Source organism: Chelon labrosus (assembly GCF_963514085.1).
Source record: "Chelon labrosus genome assembly, contig: SCAFFOLD_39, whole genome shotgun sequence".
NCBI lineage: Eukaryota > Metazoa > Chordata > Actinopteri > Mugiliformes > Mugilidae > Chelon > Chelon labrosus.
Window position 1 is genome coordinate 292,501 of NW_028181538.1, and position 18,810 is coordinate 311,310.

At 52.6% G+C, this 18,810-nt stretch overlaps 1 protein-coding gene across 1 annotated transcript; it reads left to right on the forward strand.

Annotated features, from left to right (window-relative positions):
• The first annotated feature begins 297 nt into the window (after nt 1-297).
• Nucleotides 298-18,588, forward strand: wdr33 (WD repeat domain 33). The gene is made up of 21 exons (XM_084575381.1): nt 298-635; nt 2,240-2,458; nt 3,104-3,172; nt 3,269-3,373; nt 3,459-3,554; nt 3,944-4,095; nt 8,343-8,440; nt 9,354-9,480; nt 9,557-9,711; nt 9,808-9,886; nt 9,969-10,079; nt 13,520-13,614; nt 13,708-13,794; nt 13,866-14,005; nt 14,077-14,232; nt 15,996-16,724; nt 17,026-17,083; nt 17,307-17,616; nt 17,787-17,947; nt 18,027-18,203; nt 18,290-18,588. The coding sequence occupies exons 2-21, from the start codon at nt 2,255-2,257 to the stop codon at nt 18,433-18,435; spliced, it is 3,255 nt and encodes a 1,084-aa protein (XP_084431507.1). The 5' UTR covers nt 298-635; nt 2,240-2,254; the 3' UTR covers nt 18,436-18,588.
• The last annotated feature ends 222 nt before the right edge of the window (nt 18,589-18,810 follow it).

Sequence of the window (18,810 nt, forward strand, 5' to 3'; positions counted from 1 at the left end):
CTTTAACCTTAAAAAATAAATAAAATAAATTTAATTAGAATAGGCGGTTTTAACTGCCATAAAATAAATTCATATAATGAAGTGGTTTTACATTAAACAATAAACTTAACATTTAAAATATGCATATTTAACCTTAAATAACATAAAATAAACCGTTTAACCTTCAAAGTAAATAAAATAAAAATGAACACATTCAACCTTCAAAGAATAAAATAATCAAAAAATAAATCAGTAAACATATTGTATGTTAGCACAGTATTATAACTTCTGTCATTACATTGTTTTATAGAACTAACGATTATGTTCTATGAATGAATTAATGATTAATGATGGACTAAAACCAATAAACCAAAGACTGTATGAGAGTAAAACCAGTAAAACTTATTTTCCCAGAATCCTTTGCGCGATGACGCCGCGCACTCCCGGCGGTTATGAAAATTTCCCGGCATGCCTTTCAGCAGAGCCGAGAAGAAGAGGCGTCAAGATGGAGTCTGCTGGTGGCTAAAACGATAAAGCTGCTTAAATCTCAGTTGAATAAAGTTTGAGACGCTCATGTTTCTTCAGAGAGAAGCTTTCCGGGAGAATCTAGCCAGTTCATGACCGCTAGATAGCTAGCTCTGCTGCGGAGATTGTCGGTGAGTGTTCGTAGCCGCAGCGCGTTGTTGTTGTGACGACCAGCGCCGGGCCGCCATTTAACTCCGCTCATCAGACACCGCGGAGCTGCCCTGAAGCCCGCACATACCCCCGCACATACCCCCGCACACTCCCCAGCACCTGGCTGGCTGGTGTAGGTGCGCCTTTACCGAGCTCAGAGTCACAGTGTGTCTGCGAGGAACAGCGGGTTGTTTACTGGAGCTCTAACGGTTAGCCGCGTTAGCATTAGCATCAGGGACGAAACGCGTTCAAATTGTGAGCGGGGCGGTTTGGAGAAGAGAGAATCGTGAACATCACGTGGACGTAACCAAGGCTCATCATTTAAATCCGTAGTCGGAGTGTGTCTGGGCTCCCAGCAGCTTAGCACGAGCTCAGGTAGCTGCAGCTGCGCGAGGATCACCTCGTGTTGCGGCCAGTTCTGGCTCCGTTGTCCCGCTGCTCGGACTCAGGTGTTCTCCTGTGGAGTCATCAGACAGTTTGTTTACCTGCAGAGTGAGAGGAGGACAGTCTGGCTTTAAACTGGCTCGTTTCCTACAGCCTCAGTGTCCACGGGGTGTCTCAGTGTCCTGTCCTCACATGACCTCTGACCCTGTGACGCGGTTGTTCCCGTTTAAAGCTGAATTATTCTGAAGGTTTAAAGGTTTAAAGCTGAATTATTCTGAAGGTTTAAAGGTTTAAAGGTGAATTATTCTGAAGGTTTAAAGGTTTAAAGCTGAATTATTCTTTAGGTTTAAAGCTGAATTATTCTGATGAGCAGGAAGAATCCGATTCCTGCTCCTCTCCCTGGCCACTTCATTGGGTACACTAGTGGACACATGAAGCTCCTGGGGTTTAGTGTTGGTTTCTGTGTAGAACTACTGAACTGACACATGTTCCTATTATTTTGACACGAGTCAGCGGGCTACATTTAATAACAGCCACTCTAACGGCACCGTAAACTCATTGCTCCACTCTTTTCCTGTCATGTTCAACCAAACCACTCGAGATGTTACGTGTGCCTCTGCATAATATTCAGCCTGTACATTTATTAAAATGTTAGCTCCATTCAGTCGGGTTCAGATAAAGTAGTTTGTGGTGGTTGATTAATAGTTCCAGCTCTGATCAGATGTTTCTGTGAAGGCTCAGTGATCATAGACAATCCTCTAGACTGCTGAAGACCAGCGCTCACATGCTAGCCTTTAGCATTAGCATCAGTATCTAACTAGCATCCCCATTAGGTTGAGGTGAAGTGTCGCTGAGCATCTGAACTCGTCCAGAGTGCAGTCAGATTGTCGGCTGAGGGCAGAGTCAGCGTGAGACCCCAGACATGATGCTCAGACCACGAGGTAATGAAGAAGTAACGTCCCGCTCCAAGTGGGTGTTAGCAACCTTTAGCAGTGGTTAGCATCAGAGCATGAAGGTGTATGTGGAGTCGACACCTGAGCATGTCTTGAGTGTCCCCTCAGGCTCCTCTCTAGGTCAGGACTGGACCAGGACTGGACCAGGACGGGCCCAGTAACACCAGCCGCTGGTTCAGCTTCAGTTTGATTACAAACCAGGAACAGGACAAGCTGGTTTTGTTTGACGTACACCTTGGGTTCTGCAGGCTTAGCTGGTCACCATGGCGACGGACATCGGCTCGCCACAGCGGTTCTTCCACATGCCGCGCTTCCAGCACCAGGCGCCACGGCAGGTGTTCTACAAGAGGCCGGACTTCGCCCAGCAGCAGGCCATGCAGCAGCTCACCTTTGATGGGAAGCGCATGAGGAAGGCCGTGAACCGCAAAACCATCGACTACAACCCGTCTGTCATCAGATACCTGGAGGTACGTTCTCCACACCACCACTGACCCCTCCCAGGGGTCACCCCTCTGTCTGAACTACACATGAATGACATGGAGACGTCTCAGAGACGTGACAGCAGTCTAGTCAGGTGGGACGACTGTGGTAGGACGGTAGGAGGTAGGACGGCTGTGGTGGGACGACTCTGGTAGGACGACTGTGGTGGGACGGTAGCAGGTAGGACAACTGTGGTAGGACGACTGTGGTAGGACGGTAGGAGGTAGGACGACTGTGGTGGGACGGTAGCAGGTAGGACGACTGTGGTAGGAGGTAGGACGACTGGTAGGACGGCTGTGGCAGGAGGTAGGACGAATGTGGTAGGACGACTGTGGTAGGAGGTAGGACGACTGTGGTGGGACGACTCTGGTAGGACGACTGTGGTGGGGCGGTAGGAGGTAGGACAAATGGCAGGACGTAGGACGACTGTGGTAGGACGGTAGGTGGTAGGACATGGTAGGATGTAGGACGACTGTGGTAGGGCATGGTAGGATCACACTGGTAGGACGACTGTGGTAGGACGACTGTGGTAGGACGTAGAACGACTGGTAGGACGACTGTGGTAGGACGTAGGACGACTGTGGTCCTACCTGTGGTAGAATCAGGTGAACTCCAGTGTGTCTTCTCTACAGAACCGCCTGTGGCAGCGCGACCATCGAGACTTCAGAGCCATCCAACCCGATGCAGGCTGTTATAACGACGTGAGTCTTGGCTCCGCCCCCAGAGGGCGATAGAGTGAGTCTGATCAGTCTGACGTCTCAGTGACCTCTTGACCTCTGACTACTTCCTGTTTGCAGCTGGTTCCTCCCATTGGCATGTTGAACAACCCCATGAACGCCGTCACCACCAAGTTCGTCCGCACCTCCACCAACAAAGTCAAGTGTCCCGTGTTTGTCATCAGGGTGAGTCGCTGCCGCCGTGTCACTTCCTGTTTACCCTGGTCTCAGATCAGTGGGTGACCTGGTCTCTGTGTCTCTGCGTCTCCAGTGGACTCCTGAGGGACGGCGTCTCGTCACGGGGGCGTCCAGCGGAGAGTTCACGCTGTGGAACGGACTCACCTTCAACTTTGAGACCATTCTTCAGGTAAACTCACGTCAGAGCGCCATCCAGGTGTTTGCTACGGTGGTACGCTGGACTGACGCTCCAGAGACCACCGACGTCCACACAGACTGATCCTGACCCACCTGTCTCTGTTTAAACCTGCTCCACCTGTCACTCAAACCCAACACACCATGGTTTATCCAGCCTTCATCACCCTGATGATGATGAGGAGGAGTCTCTCTGGATCAGTCTGTCTGGAGGTTGATTGATGAGATTAAGATCCCAAACAACCTCTGACATGATCACACATCTCTAGAGGTCCCTGAGAGCACCTCTGGAGACAAGGAACTGGGCTGAACCATAAAGTGTTACAGTGATAAGCTAACCCCCCCTCCCTCTGCCCCCCCCTCCCTCCCTCTGCCCCCCCACAGGCCCATGACAGTCCGGTCCGGGCCATGACCTGGTCTCACAACGACATGTGGATGCTGACGGCGGACCACGGCGGCTACGTGAAGTACTGGCAGTCCAACATGAACAACGTGAAGATGTTCCAGGCTCACAAGGAGGCCATTAGAGAAGCCAGGTTTATATCCAATCTAACATTCTCTGTAGTTCAGGCCAGTCTGTGCTGCTCGCTGTCAGCCACACGGGGGCGCCACCGGCCCGCCAGCCACATGTTGTGTTTGTTGAGGTTGATTCATGACAGATGTAAGTGTGTGCTGTTGCAACACTGCAGTGATCTGTTGTTGATGTTGTGCCTGCTGTGGCTCCTGTACTCACATGGTTGATGTGTTGAATAAAGTGGTCTCCTTCATGTCCAACTGGTTCTGGTAGGCCCGCTGGTTTGGGTTCTAGCAGGGATCAATAAAACAAATAAAGACCTAGACGTCAGCTGTAGCTGTTTAAATAAAGTTTGAATTCCACGTGTGCACCGAGAACACTGAAAACACTGGAACCTACATTACCCATAATGCAGCTGGACAGTCTCTCTGCCACCTCCATCAGACTCCACCCTCCTCCAGGCTGGACAGGTTTACTGGTTCTGGTTGGTCCAGTTCAGCGTGGCCCACCAGAACCAGTAAACAGGTGTTGTACAGATGTTCCTATTGTTTTGTCCACCTCCTGTTACCTCAGTGAGTCGCCTGAAACATTCGGCCTTTTGTTTTTGTTAGTGTGAAGGAGAAACTACATTACCCATGAGCCTCAGTGAGCTCAGTCAAACGTCAATGTGAGGGAATGTACGGGAGTCCAAAGTGTCAGTATTAAATCACTTAATCTGTTAGCCTAGCTTAGCACAAGCCACTTAAACTGTTAGCATAGCTTAGCACAAGCCACTTAAACTGTTAGCATAGCTTAGCACAAAGCCACTTAAACTGTTAGCCTAGCTTAGCACAAAGCCACTTAAACTGTTTAGCAGACTGGATTGAAGTTCAACTTTTGGGCTAGTTTAGCGCAGAGATCAGATTCAGGTGAAGTGGTTAGCCTAGCTTAGCACAGAGACTATTCAGGTAGAGCTGTTAGCTTAGCGTAGCACAAAGACTGTATTCAGCTGAAGATGTTAGCCTAGTTTAAGACAGATTAAGCTGTTAGCCTAAATTAGCACAAAGGCTATTCAGATGAAGCTGTTAGCCTAGCTTAGCTCAGACAGATGAAGCTGTTAGCCTAGCTTAGCTCAGACAGATGAAGCTGTTAGCCTAGCTTAGCTCAGACAGATGAAGCTGTTAGCTTAGCTTAGCTCAGACAGATGAAGCTGTTAGCCTAGCTTGGCACAGACAGATGACGCTGTTAGCTTAGCTTAGCACAGACAGATGAAGCTGTTAGCCTAGCTTAGCTCAGACAGATGAAGCTGTTAGCTTAGCTTAGCACAGACAGATGACGCTGTTAGCTTAGCTTAGCACAGACAGATGAAGCTGTTAGCCTAGCTTAGCTCAGACAGATGAAGCTGTTAGCTTAGCTTAGCACAGACAGATGACGCTGTTAGCTTAGATTAGCACAGACAGATGAAGCTGTTAGCTTAGCTTAGCTCAGACAGATGAAGCTGTTAGCTTAGATTAGCACAGACAGATGAAGCTGTTAGCTTAGCTTAGCTCAGACAGATGAAGCTGTTAGCCTAGCTTAGCTCAGGGCCCGAAGGTGTTGTTTATTTAGTGACTATGAGTCAAACTGAACTCTTCTCTGGTTCATGGACACAAACAGCTGCTTTTATTGTGAAAACCTCTGGATGTAACTTCCTGTTCAGACTCTGATCGATGGGTTCCTTGATCAGGAACTCTGTGGTTCCTGTTCATTAAAGGTTCCTGGATGTTGGACCTCGGCTTCAGAAAACAGACCAGATGATGACCTCATCAGTCAGTGAGGTCATTGATCAGCTGATCTCAGATGATCAGTGACCTCATCAGTCAGTGAGGTCATTGATCAGCTGATCTCAGGTGTTATTACAGGAAGCATCCAGCAGGTGGAGCTGTTTGATCAGTAGAAGATCAGTTAATGACTTTAACGATCTACTAAAATACAGGAGACTCTGGCCCCTGGACAGGATGTGGAGGAGGCCCCTGACATAAATAAGTCCCTTCAGGAAGTGTTCAAAGTCACTGGGCCCCCTGACTGCTGCCCCCCCTGACTGGGGCCCCTGACTGTTGGTCCCCCTGACTGCTGGGCCCCTGACTGCTGGGCCCCTGACTGCTGCCCCCCCTGACTGCTGGACCCCTGACTGCTGGGCCCCTGACTGCTGCCCCCCCTGACTGCTGGTCCCCCTGACTGCTGGGGCCCCTGCCTGCTGGCCCCTGACTGCTGCCCCCCCTGACTGCTGGTCCCCCTGACTGGGGCCCCTGACTGCTGCCCCCCCTGACTGCTGGACCCCTGACTGTTGGTCCCCCTGACTGCTGGGCCCCTGACTGCTGGGCCCCTGACTGCTGCCCCCCCTGACTGCTGGACCCCTGACTGCTGGGCCCCTGACTGCTGGGCCCCTGACTGCTGCCCCCCCTGACTGCTGGACCCCTGACTGCTGGACCCCTGACTGCTGGGCCCCTGACTGCTGCCCCCCCTGACTGCTGGTCCCCCTGACTGCTGGGGCCCCTGCCTGCTGGCCCCTGACTGCTGGTCCCCCTGACTGCTGGTCCCCCTGCCTGCTGGGGTCCCTGCCTGCTGGCCCCTGACTGCTGCCCCCCCTGACTGCTGGTCCCCCTGACTGCTGGGGTCCCTGCCTGCTGGCCCCTGACTGCTGCCCCCCCTGACTGCTGGTCCCCCTGACTGCTGGGGTCCCTGACTGCTGGCCCCTGACTGCTGCCCCCCCTGACTGCTGCCCCCCCTGACTGCTGGTCCCCCTGACTGCTGGTCCCCCTGACTGTTGGGCCCCTGACTGCTGGTCCCCCTGACTGCTGCCCCCCCTGACTGTTGGGGCCCCTGCCTGCTGGCCCCTGACTGTTGGGGCCCCTGACTGTTGGGGCCCCTGACTGTTGGGGCCCCTGACTGTTGGGGACCCTGCCTGCTGGCCCCTGACTGTTGGGGCCCCTGCCTGTTGGGGCCCCTGCCTGCTGGCCCCTGACTGCTGGCCCCCCCTGACTGGGGCCCCCCCCTGACTGCTGGCCCCCCCTGACTGGGGCCCCCCCCTGACTGCTGGCCCCCCCTGACTGTTGGGCCCCTGACTGTTGGGACCCTGCCTGCTGGCCCCTGACTGTTGGGGCCCCTGCCTGTTGGGGCCCCTGCCTGCTGGCCCCTGACTGCTGGCCCCCCCTGACTGGGGCCCCCCCCTGACTGCTGGCCCCCCCTGACTGGGGCCCCCCCCTGACTGCTGGTCCCCCTGACTGTTGGGCCCCTGACTGTTGGGCCCCTGACTGCTGGGTCCCCTGCCTGTTGGGGCCCCTGACTGCTGGCCCCTGACTGTTGGGGCCCCTGACTGCTGGCCCCTGCCTGTTGGGGCCCCTGCCTGACTGGGGCCCCTGACTGGGGCCTCTGCCTGCTGGCCCCCTGACTGCTGCCCCCCCTGACTGTTGGGGCCCCTGCCTGCTGGCCCCTGACTGTTGGGGCCCCTGACTGTTGGGGCCCCTGACTGTTGGGGACCCTGCCTGCTGGCCCCTGACTGTTGGGGCCCCTGCCTGTTGGGGCCCCTGCCTGCTGGCCCCTGACTGCTGGCCCCCCCTGACTGGGGCCCCCCCCTGACTACTGGGCCCCCCTGACTGCTGGGCCCCTGACTGCTGGTCCCCCTGACTGCTGGGCCCCTGCCTGCTGGCCCCTGACTGCTGGCCCCCCCTGACTGCTGGCCCCCCCTGACTGCTGGCCCCTGACTGCTGGCCCCTGACTGCTGCCCCCCCTGACTGCTGGTCCCCCTGACTGCTGGGGCCCCTGCCTGCTGGCCCCTGCCTGCTGGCCCCTGACTGCTGGCCCCTGACTGCTGGCCCCCCTGACTGCTGCCCCCCCTGACTGCTGGGGCCCCTGCCTGCTGGCCCCTGCCTGCTGGCCCCTGACTGCTGGCCCCTGACTGCTGGCCCCCCTGACTGCTGCCCCCCCTGACTGCTGGGGCCCCTGCCTGCTGGCCCCTGCCTGCTGGCCCCTGACTGCTGGCCCCCCTGACTGCTGCCCCCCCTGACTGCTGGCCCCTGCCTGCTGGCCCCTGACTGCTGCCCCCCCTGACTGCTGCCCCCCCTGACTGCTGCCCCCCCTGACTGCTGGCCCCTGCCTGCTGGCCCCTGACTGCTGCCCCCCCTGACTGCTGCCCCCCCTGACTGCTGGCCCCCCCTGGCTGGGCCCCCCTGACTGCTGGCCCCCCCTGACTGGGGCCCCTGACTGTGTTGTGTGTCTGTCGTTAACTGGTCCTTCTCCTGTCGTCTCCAGTTTTTCTCCCACAGATAATAAATTCGCCACCTGCTCTGACGACGGGACCGTCCGGATCTGGGACTTCCTGCGCTGCCATGAGGAGCGGATCCTCCGAGGTACCGACTCACTAACAACAAGGAAGCTTCAGGAAGGACGGAGACATTACAGGGACAGTTAATGTCTTCATGGTGGCGGCCATCTTTGATTTAGTTCACTCATTTTAGACTGTCGTCTTTAGTTTAATGAGTCCAGGTCACAGGTGTCCTTCATGTGTCTTCCGGAGAGGACGCAGTCCTTCATGTGTCTTCCAGACAGGACGCAGTCCTTCATGTGTCTTCCAGAGAGGACGCAGCAGAGCTCAAGTTAAAATACAAAACTGTCTTCAGATTAAAGTCAAAAAAAGGATCAGTGTCTGAACAAACTGTCCCCGTGTTTACGTCCCGTGTCCCCGTTCCCGTGTCCCCCTGTTTACGTCCCGTGTTCCCGTGTTTACGTCCCGTGTCCCCGTTCCTGTGTCCCCGTTTACTTCCCGTGTCCCCCTGTTTACTTCCCGTGTCCCCCTGTTTACTTCCCGTGTCCCCCTGTTTACTTCCCGTTTACTTCCCGTGTCCCCCTGTTTACTTCCCGTTTACTTCCCGTGTCCCCCTGTTTACTTCCCGTTTACTTCCCGTGTCCCCCTGTTTACTTCCCGTGTCCCCCTGTTTACTTCCCGTGTCCCCCTGTTTACTTCCCGTTTACTTCCCGTGTCCCCGTGTTTACTTCCCGTGTCCCCCTGTTTACTTCCCGTTTACTTCCCGTGTCCCCGTGTTTACTTCCCGTGTCCCCGTGTTTACTTCCCGTGTCCCCCTGTTTACTTCCCGTTTACTTCCCGTGTCCCCCTGTTTACGTCCCGTGTCCCCCTGTTTACTTCCCGTGTCCCCCTGTTTACTTCCCGTTTACTTCCCGTGTCCCCCCGTTTACGTCCCGTGTCCCCCTGTTTACTTCCCGTGTCCCCCTGTTTACGTCCCATGTCCCCCTGTGTGCGCTCAGGTCACGGTGCAGACGTCAAGTGTGTGGACTGGCATCCCACCAAAGGCCTGGTGGTGTCGGGGAGTAAGGACAGCCAGCAGCCAATCAAGTTCTGGGACCCGAAGACGGGACAGAGTCTGGCCACGCTGTGAGTCCAGGTTCAGAGACGTCTGGAGTGAGTTTCTAGAGCAGGACGTTTGTAACTGAGCGCCGTCTCTCCTCAGCCACGCCCACAAGAACACGGTGATGGAGGTGAAGTGGAACCTGAACGGGAACTGGCTGCTGACGGCGTCCCGGGACCATCTGTGTAAACTGTTTGACATCAGGAACCTGAAGGAGGAGCTGCAGGTGTTCAGAGGACACAAGAAGGAGGCCACAGGTGAGTGTGGAGGGGGAGTGGCTCTGGTAACGAGGGCGGAGCCTGACCCACTAACCTGACCTGTGTGTGTGTGTGTGTGTGTGTGTGTGTCTCCAGCTGTGGCCTGGCATCCTGTCCATGAAGGCCTGTTTGCCAGCGGAGGTTCTGACGGTTCTCTGCTCTTCTGGAACACCGGGTAGGAAAGGTGACGCTGAGGGCGGCCATCTTTAATCAGCTGACAAGTCACTTCCTGTTTCCTGTTTCTGTTTTTGTGTCAGGGTGGAGAAGGAGGTGGGGGGGATGGAGATGGCTCATGAGGGGATGATCTGGAGTTTGGCCTGGCACCCTCTGGGACACATCCTGTGCTCGGGGTCCAACGACCACACCAGGTACGCACTATACTACACACTACACACACCAGGTACGCACTATACTACACACTATACACTACACACACCAGGTACGCACTATACTACACACTATACACACCAGGTACGCACTATACTACACACACCAGGTACGCACTATACTACACACTACACACACCAGGTACGCACTATACTACACACTATACACTACACACACCAGGTACGCACTATACTACACACTATACACTACACACACCAGGTACGCACTATACTACACACTACACACACCAGGTACGCACTATACTACACACTATACACTACACACACCAGGTACGCACTATACTACACACTATACTACACACTATACACTATACACACTGGCACCCTCTGGGACACATCCTGTGCTCGGGGTCCAACGACCACACCAGGTACGCACACTACACTACACACTACACACTATACACTATACTACACACTATACACTACACACACCAGGTACGCACTATACTACACACTATACACACCAGGTACGCACTATACTACACACTATACACACCAGGTACGCACTATACTACACACTACACTATACACACCAGGTACGCACTATACTACACACTACACACACCAGGTACGCACTATACTACACACTATACACTACACACACCAGGTACGCACTATACTACACACTACACACACCAGGTACGCACTATACTACACACTATACACTACACACACCAGGTACGCACTATACTACACACTATACACTACACACACCAGGTACGCACTATACTACACACTATACTACACACTATACACTACACACACCAGGTACGCACTATACTACACACTATACTACACACTATACACACCAGGTACGCACTATACTACACACTACACACACCAGGTACGCACTATACTACACACTATACACAGCAGGTACGCACTATACTACACACTATACTACACACTATACACACCAGGTACGCACTATACTACACACTACACACACCAGGTACGCACTATACTACACACTATACTACACACTATACACACCAGGTACGCACTATACTACACACTATACTACACACTATACACACCAGGTACGCACACTACACAACGTACAACACACTACACACACCAGGTACGCACTATACTACACACTATACACACCAGGTACACACTATACTACACACTATACACACCAGGTACGCACTATACTACACACTATACACTATACTACACACTATACACTATACTACACACTATACACAACAGGTACACACTATACTACACACTACACACACCAGGTACACACTATACTACACACTATACACACCAGGTACGCACTATACTACACACTACACACACCAGGTACGCACACTACACACTACACACTATACTACACACTATACACTATACTACACACTACACACTACACACACCAGGTACGCACTATACTACACACTATACACTATACTACACACTACACACTACACACACCAGGTACGCACTATACTACACACTATACACACCAGGTACGCACTATACTACACACTATACACACCAGGTACGCACACTACACACTACACACTATACTACACACTATACACTATACTACACACTATACACTATACTACACACTACACACTACACACACCAGGTACACACTATACTACACACTACACACACCAGGTACGCACTATACTACACACTACACACAACAGGTACGCACTATACTACACACTATACTACACACTATACACACCAGGTACACACTATACTACACACTATACTACACACTATACTACACACTATACACACCAGGTACGCACTATACTACACACTATACACACCAGGTACGCACTATACTACACACTATACTACACACTATACTACACACTATACACACCAGGTACGCACTATACTACACACTATACACACCAGGTACACACTATACTACACACTATACACACCAGGTACGCACACTACACAACGTACAACACACTATACACACCAGGTACGCACTATACTACACACTATACACACCAGGTACGCACTATACTACACACTATACACAACAGGTACACACACTACACAACGTACTACACACTATACACACCAGGTACGCACTATACTACACACTATACACACCAGGTACGCACTATACTACACACTATACACAACAGGTACACACTATACTACACACTACACACACCAGGTACACACTATACTACACACTATACACACCAGGTACGCACTATACTACACACTATACACACCAGGTACGCACACTACACACTACACACTACACACTACACACTATACTACACACCATACACTATACTACACACTATACACTATACTACACACTACACACTACACACACCAGGTACGCACTATACTACACACTACACACAACAGGTACGCACTATACTACACACTATACTACACACTATACACACCAGGTACACACTATACTACACACTATACTACACACTATACTACACACTATACACACCAGGTACACACTATACTACACACTATACACACCAGGTACGCACTATACTACACACTATACACACCAGGTACGCACTATACTACACACTATACACACCAGGTACGCACTATACTACACACTATACACACCAGGTACACACACTACACAACGTACAACACACTATACACACCAGGTACGCACTATACTACACACTATACACACCAGGTACGCACTATACTACACACTATACACACCAGGTACGCACACTACACACTACACACTATACTACACACTACACACTATACACACCAGGTACACACTATACTACACACTATACACAACGTACAACACACTATACACTACACACACCACACTACACACTACACACTACGCACACCACACTACACACTATACACTACACTCAGCGCACTATACACAACGTACAACACACTACACACACCAGGTACACACTACACACAACACACTACACGCAGCAGGTACACACTACACACAACACACTACACGCAGCAGGTACACACTACACACAACACACAACGTAGAACACACAACAGACTAAACACACATGACACCAACACAGACGTGTGTGTGTGTGTGTGTGCGTAGAACCAGACGTGTGCGTAGAACCAGACGTGTGTGTGTGCGTAGAACCAGACGTGTGCGTAGAACCAGACGTGTGTGTGTGCGTAGAACCAGACGTGTGTGTGTGTGTAGAACCAGACGTGTGTGTGTGTAGAACCAGACGTGTGTGTGTGTGCGTAGAACCAGACGTGTGTGTGTGTAGAACCAGACGTGTGTGTGTGTGTGTAGAACCAGACGTGTGTGTGTGTAGAACCAGACGTGTGTGTGTGTGCGTAGAACCAGACGTGTGCGTAGAACCAGACGTGTGTGTGCGTAGAACCAGACGTGTGCGTAGAACCAGACGTGTCTTCTTGTGTCTCCTCAGTAAATTCTGGACGAGGAACCGTCCCGGAGACAAGATGAGAGACCGCTACAACCTGAACCTGCTTCCTGGGATGTCAGAGGACGGCGTGGAGTACGGTGAGTCTCACGGGACAAAGCTGACGGGTCGGTGTTTTGGTGTGTCGGTGTGTCGGTACGTCCCGGCTGATCAGCTGATGTGTGTGTTTGCAGACGACATCGAGCCCAACAGTCTGGCGGCCATCCCGGGGATGGGCATCCCGGAGCAGCTGAAGGCCGCCATGGAGCAGGAGCAGAGCAGTACGTGTCCTCTCGTCCTTACACAGCTGATGTCAGGACCCCTTAATCTCAGGTGTAACTGTTGTCTCCAGGTAAAGAGTCGGTTCCAGAGGTGGAGATGTCCATCCCCGGTCTGGACTGGGGCATGGACGAGGTCATGGGGAAAGACGCCAAGAAGGTTCCTCAGAAGAAAGTACCGTACGCCAAACCCATCCCAGCACAGTTCCAACAGGTAACGGTCAACACCTGTCTGCTGGTGACCCTCTGGTGGTCAGAGATCTAATGTCCACGGCTCCCTCACAGGCCTGGGCCGAGAACAAAGTCCCCATGATGCCCCCCTCTGGAGAACTGTCCAAGGACCGGAAGGTGGAGCAGAAGGTGGACGTGAAGAAGAAGAGTCAGGCTGAGATCGAGCAGGAGATGGCGAGTCTGCAGTACACCAACCCCATGCTGCTGGAGGTCAGTGACGGCACACGTTCTACAGAGGTTCTCTGTGTTAATCAGTAGAACCAGGCACACTCTACATCTGGACAGGGGGAGAACCAAAGAACCCAAAGTGTTCCACGTTGGGTTTTTATCTGGCTACAACGTAGACACACTTTATTTACCCTGGACATCATCACATTCTACCGTTGAGAACATTATACGTCCAGAAGAACATTGATGGTGGAACCCACTGGTTCCCACAGATGGAACCAGTCACCAAGGCATGCTACGTATCAATGCTAAGATGCTACGTATCAATGCTTAGCTGCTACGTATCAATGCTAAGATGCTACATAGCAATGCTAAGCTGCTACGTATCAATGCTTAGCTGCTACATATCAATGCTAAGATGCTACATAGCAATGCTAAGCTGCTACGTATCAGTGCTAAGATGCTACATATCAGTGCTAAGATCCTACATATCAGTGCTAAGATGCTACATATCAATGCTAAGATGCTACATATCAGTGCTAAGATGCTACATAGCAATGCTAAGATGCTACGTATCAATGCTAAGATGCTACGTATCAGTGCTAAGATGCTACATATCAGTGCTAAGCTGCTACATAGCAATGCTAAGCTGCTACATTACAATGCTAAGATGCTACATAGCAATGCTAAGCTGCTACGTATCAATGCTAAGCTGCTACGTATCAGTGCTAAGATGCTACATAGCAATGCTAAGATGCTACATAGCAATGCTAAGCTGCTACGTATCAATGCTAAGATGCTACATAGCAATGCTAAGCTGCTACATATCAATGCTAAGCTGCTACATATCAATGCTAAGATGCTACATCGCAATGCTAAGCTGCTACGTATCAGGGCTAAGATGCTACATATCAATGCTAAGATGCTACGTATCAATGCTAAGCTGCTACGTATCAGTGCTAAGAACCTACATATCAATGCTAAGATGCTACATAGCAATGCTAAGATGCTACGTGTCAATGCTAAGCTGCTACGTATCAATACTAAGCTATGTATCAATGCTAAGCTGCTACGTATCAATGCTAAGCTGCTACGTATCAATGCTAAGCTATCTATCAATGCTAAGCTGCTACATATCAATGCTAAGCTGCTACGTATCAGTGCTAAGATGCTACATATCAATGCTAAGATGCTACATAGCAATGCTAAGCTGCTACGTATCAATGCTAAGCTGCTACGTATCAGTGCTAAGATGCTACATATCAATGCTAAGATGCTACATAGCAATGCTAAGCTGCTACGTATCAATGCTAAGCTGCTACGTATCAGTGCTAAGATGCTACATATCAATGCTAAGATGCTACATAGCAATGCTAAGCTGCTACGTATCAATGCTAAGCTGCTACGTATCAATGCTAAGCTGCTACGTATCAATACTAAGCTACGTATCAATGCTAAGCTGCTACGTATCAATGCTAAGCTGCTACGTATCAATGCTAAGCTAACTGTTACTACTAGATGACTGTGTTGTGTATTATGTGTAGTAGCAGCATTAGTCCACTAGATGGAGACACAGGATCATGTATGAGCTAAAAGTCTGACCCTGTTTGTGTGTGTTTGTTTGTGTGTGTGTTTGTGTGTTTGTGTTTGTTTGTGTGTGTGTTTGTGTGTTTGTGTGTTTGTGTGTTTGTTTGTGTGTGTGTTTGTGTGTTTGTTTGTGTGTGTGTTTGTGTGTTTGTGTGTGTGTTTGTGTGTTTGTTTGTGTGTGTGTTTGTGTGTGTGTTTGTGTTTGTTTGTGGGAGCAGCAGATGAAGATGGACCGGATGAACCAGATGAACTCAGACGGGAACATGGGCCCCCCACAGGGACAGGGTTCCATGCCCCCATTCACAGGCCCTGGAGGTCCTGGGGGCCCCATGCCTCCTGGCCAGCAGGGCTTTCCCCCGAACATGCCACCTCAGCAGATGTCCAACAACATGGGCCCCCCGATGGGCCCTGGAGGCATGCAGCCCCCTTTCATGGCCCCTGGACAAATGGGACCACCTTCTGGACCCCAGGGTCCTCCTCAGGGCATGATGGGACCCCCAGACATGCAAGGACCCCAAGGTATGCAGAGACATCCTGGGCCTCCAAGGAACATGGGCTCCCAGGGGCCGCACAATTTGGGCCCCAGAGGGATGCAGGGGCCCCCAGGTGGGATGATGGGTCCCCCTCCTCGAGGAATGGGTCCAAGGGATCCTCAGGGACCCCCACCTCAGGGGGGCATGATGCCCTCTCAAGGGAATATGATGGGGCCCCAGGGGCCTATTCAGGGTGGGATGATGGGCCCCCCACCCAGGACACATGGCAACATGCCCAACAACTATGGGATGGGCAACATGCAGGGGCCTCCAGGAGGGATGCACGGACCCCCTGGAAATATGCAGGGGCCCCCAGGAAACATTCAAGGACCCCATGGTAACATGCAGGGGCCCCCAGGAAACGCACAGGGACACCATGGAACCATGCAGGGCCCCCCATACATGCAGCACCAGGTGAGTTCCTGGGAGGGAGTTTGAGTTGAGCAAGGTTTGACTGATCCAGGACCAGAACCAGAACCAGAACCGGGATCAAAACAGGATTGGAACTGGGATCAGATCAGGATCAGATCAGGATAAGGATCAGATTTAGAAAAGATCCAGGATCAGGTCCGGGATGAGGATCAGAACCAGGATCAAGATCCAGAATAAGGAACAGGTCCAGGATAAGGCTTAGGATCAAGATTAGGATCTGAACCAGGACCAAGACCTGGAGCTATGTTCAGGTAGTGTACTAACTGTGGTTTGGTCTCTGCAGGGTCAGAACTCGGGGCCCATGATGCATGGGATGGGGCAGCAGGGGCCCAACAACAAAGGTAAGACAAGGAAACATGCTGCTGTTGGTAGGATCTGGTCCATGGGAAGCCCTCGGGGGGCCCTCGGGGGGCCCTCAGGGGGCCCTCAGGGGGCCCTCAGGGACCCATGTCAGGGTCCTGATTTATTTTCACACATTACATTAATAGACACAGCGCCACCAGCTGGTCTGGAGGTCAGAGTCAGCAGAGACTAAATGTGACCCCTGGTCCTCTTCTCACCCAGGAGACCCCCGCGGGCCACCACCCAACCACCATATGGGCCCTCCCGACCGGCAGGGCCCCGGAGGACTGGATCAGGGCTCGGGGCCTTACTGGGGGGACAACCAGCAGGGTCGGCGTGGACCCCAGGACTTTGACGGAGGCCAGGATTTCCACAGCAGAGAGGAGGGCTGGAGAACAGGACCAGGATACCAGGGGGGAGGAGGGGGCCACAGGGGCGGGGGCCACAGAGGAGGGGGCGGCGGCAGTGGAGGAAACTGGGGCCCCGAAGAGAGGTTCGGAGGGGGGGAGTTCAGAGGACGGAGGGACGACAGGTGAGACACAGGAAACCTAACCTGGACTAGAACCAGGACTAGAACCTGGACTAGAACATGGACTAGAACCAGGACTAGAACCTGGACTAGAACCAGGACTAGATAGACTAGAACCAGTTCTAGACTGTCAGACCCAGATTTAAGTCATGTGTTTGGTGACTCTGATCCAGGTTCAGAGGAGGTGGACCCGGCCGGCCCGGAGGTCGATCCTACCCTGAGGAGTTCGGGGGCCAGGAGGAGGTGTTCGACGGCCCAGAGGAGATGAGCCGAGGCTGGGACGGTGGGGGACGAGGGAGGCCCCCCAGAGGAGGAGGGCCCCCCAGAGGAGGAGGTGAGAAAACTGAAACAGTAGAAGAAGAAGGACTGGAGGACCAGACTCTTATTGTGGCGGGTTCTTTTCCTGTCTTTAGGTCACGACGGTTACCGTGACGGACAGATGCATGATGGGTCCTCTCCAGCCGGTCGGGAGCGCTCCTCGTCCCTGCAGGGGATGGACATGGCGTCTCTGCCCCCCCGCAAGCGTCCCTGGCAGGACGGCCCTGGAACAGGAGACCCCCGAGACCGAGAGTCCCCCGGGGCTGATGGAGGTGAGACATTGACCAGTCGTGGTCCTCAGAGGTTGAATCTGGTCCTGTCCTCAGAGGATGACCTGTCTCTGTCTCTGTCTCTGCAGGTCGACCCCCGAGGGACGATGGCTACGGTCCCCCTGGTCGAGGAGGACGAGGCGGCTGGGCTCCTGGAGGAGGACCAGGACCGGGCCCCAGGAGAGGAGGCCCCCCACCCAGAGGAGTGCCGAGGGGGGGCGGCCGGGGCCGGTAGTCCTGGCCGTGGTCATGTGACTGGTTGAGGTGGCGTTTGTGTATAATACTGTAGAGACTCAGCGTCTGATTGGTCCGCAGCTTCTTGTCCTTTTGTAACAGATTTCTATGTTTGTGTTTTCACCGAGGTGGACAATAAAGATTCACTCTTCAATCTGTCGTTATGGCAACCAGTCAAAGTCATTCACACCATCAACATGTTTAAACTTTATTAACAACCTGTTTACACTAATGACATGAACTCATTAAACTTTATTGAAGCTGAACAGTCAGTTATCAATATGATAATAATCAGCTCATCATGCCCCGAGGCCCCCTGGAGGCCCCCCTGGAGGCCCCCCTGGAGGCCCCCCCTGGAGGCCCCCCGGAGGCCCCC

Bases quoted from the DNA above. Each gene is read 5' to 3' on its own strand.
- wdr33 (XM_084575381.1), top strand. From the start codon at position 2,255: ATGGCGACGGACATCGGCTCGCCACAGCGGTTCTTCCACATGCCGCGC. The intron at 9,712-9,807 runs GTGAGTGTGGAG...GTGTGTCTCCAG, and splicing joins ACACAAGAAGGAGGCCACAG to CTGTGGCCTGGCATCCTGTC. The intron at 14,233-15,995 runs GTCAGTGACGGC...TTGTGGGAGCAG, and splicing joins CCAACCCCATGCTGCTGGAG to CAGATGAAGATGGACCGGAT.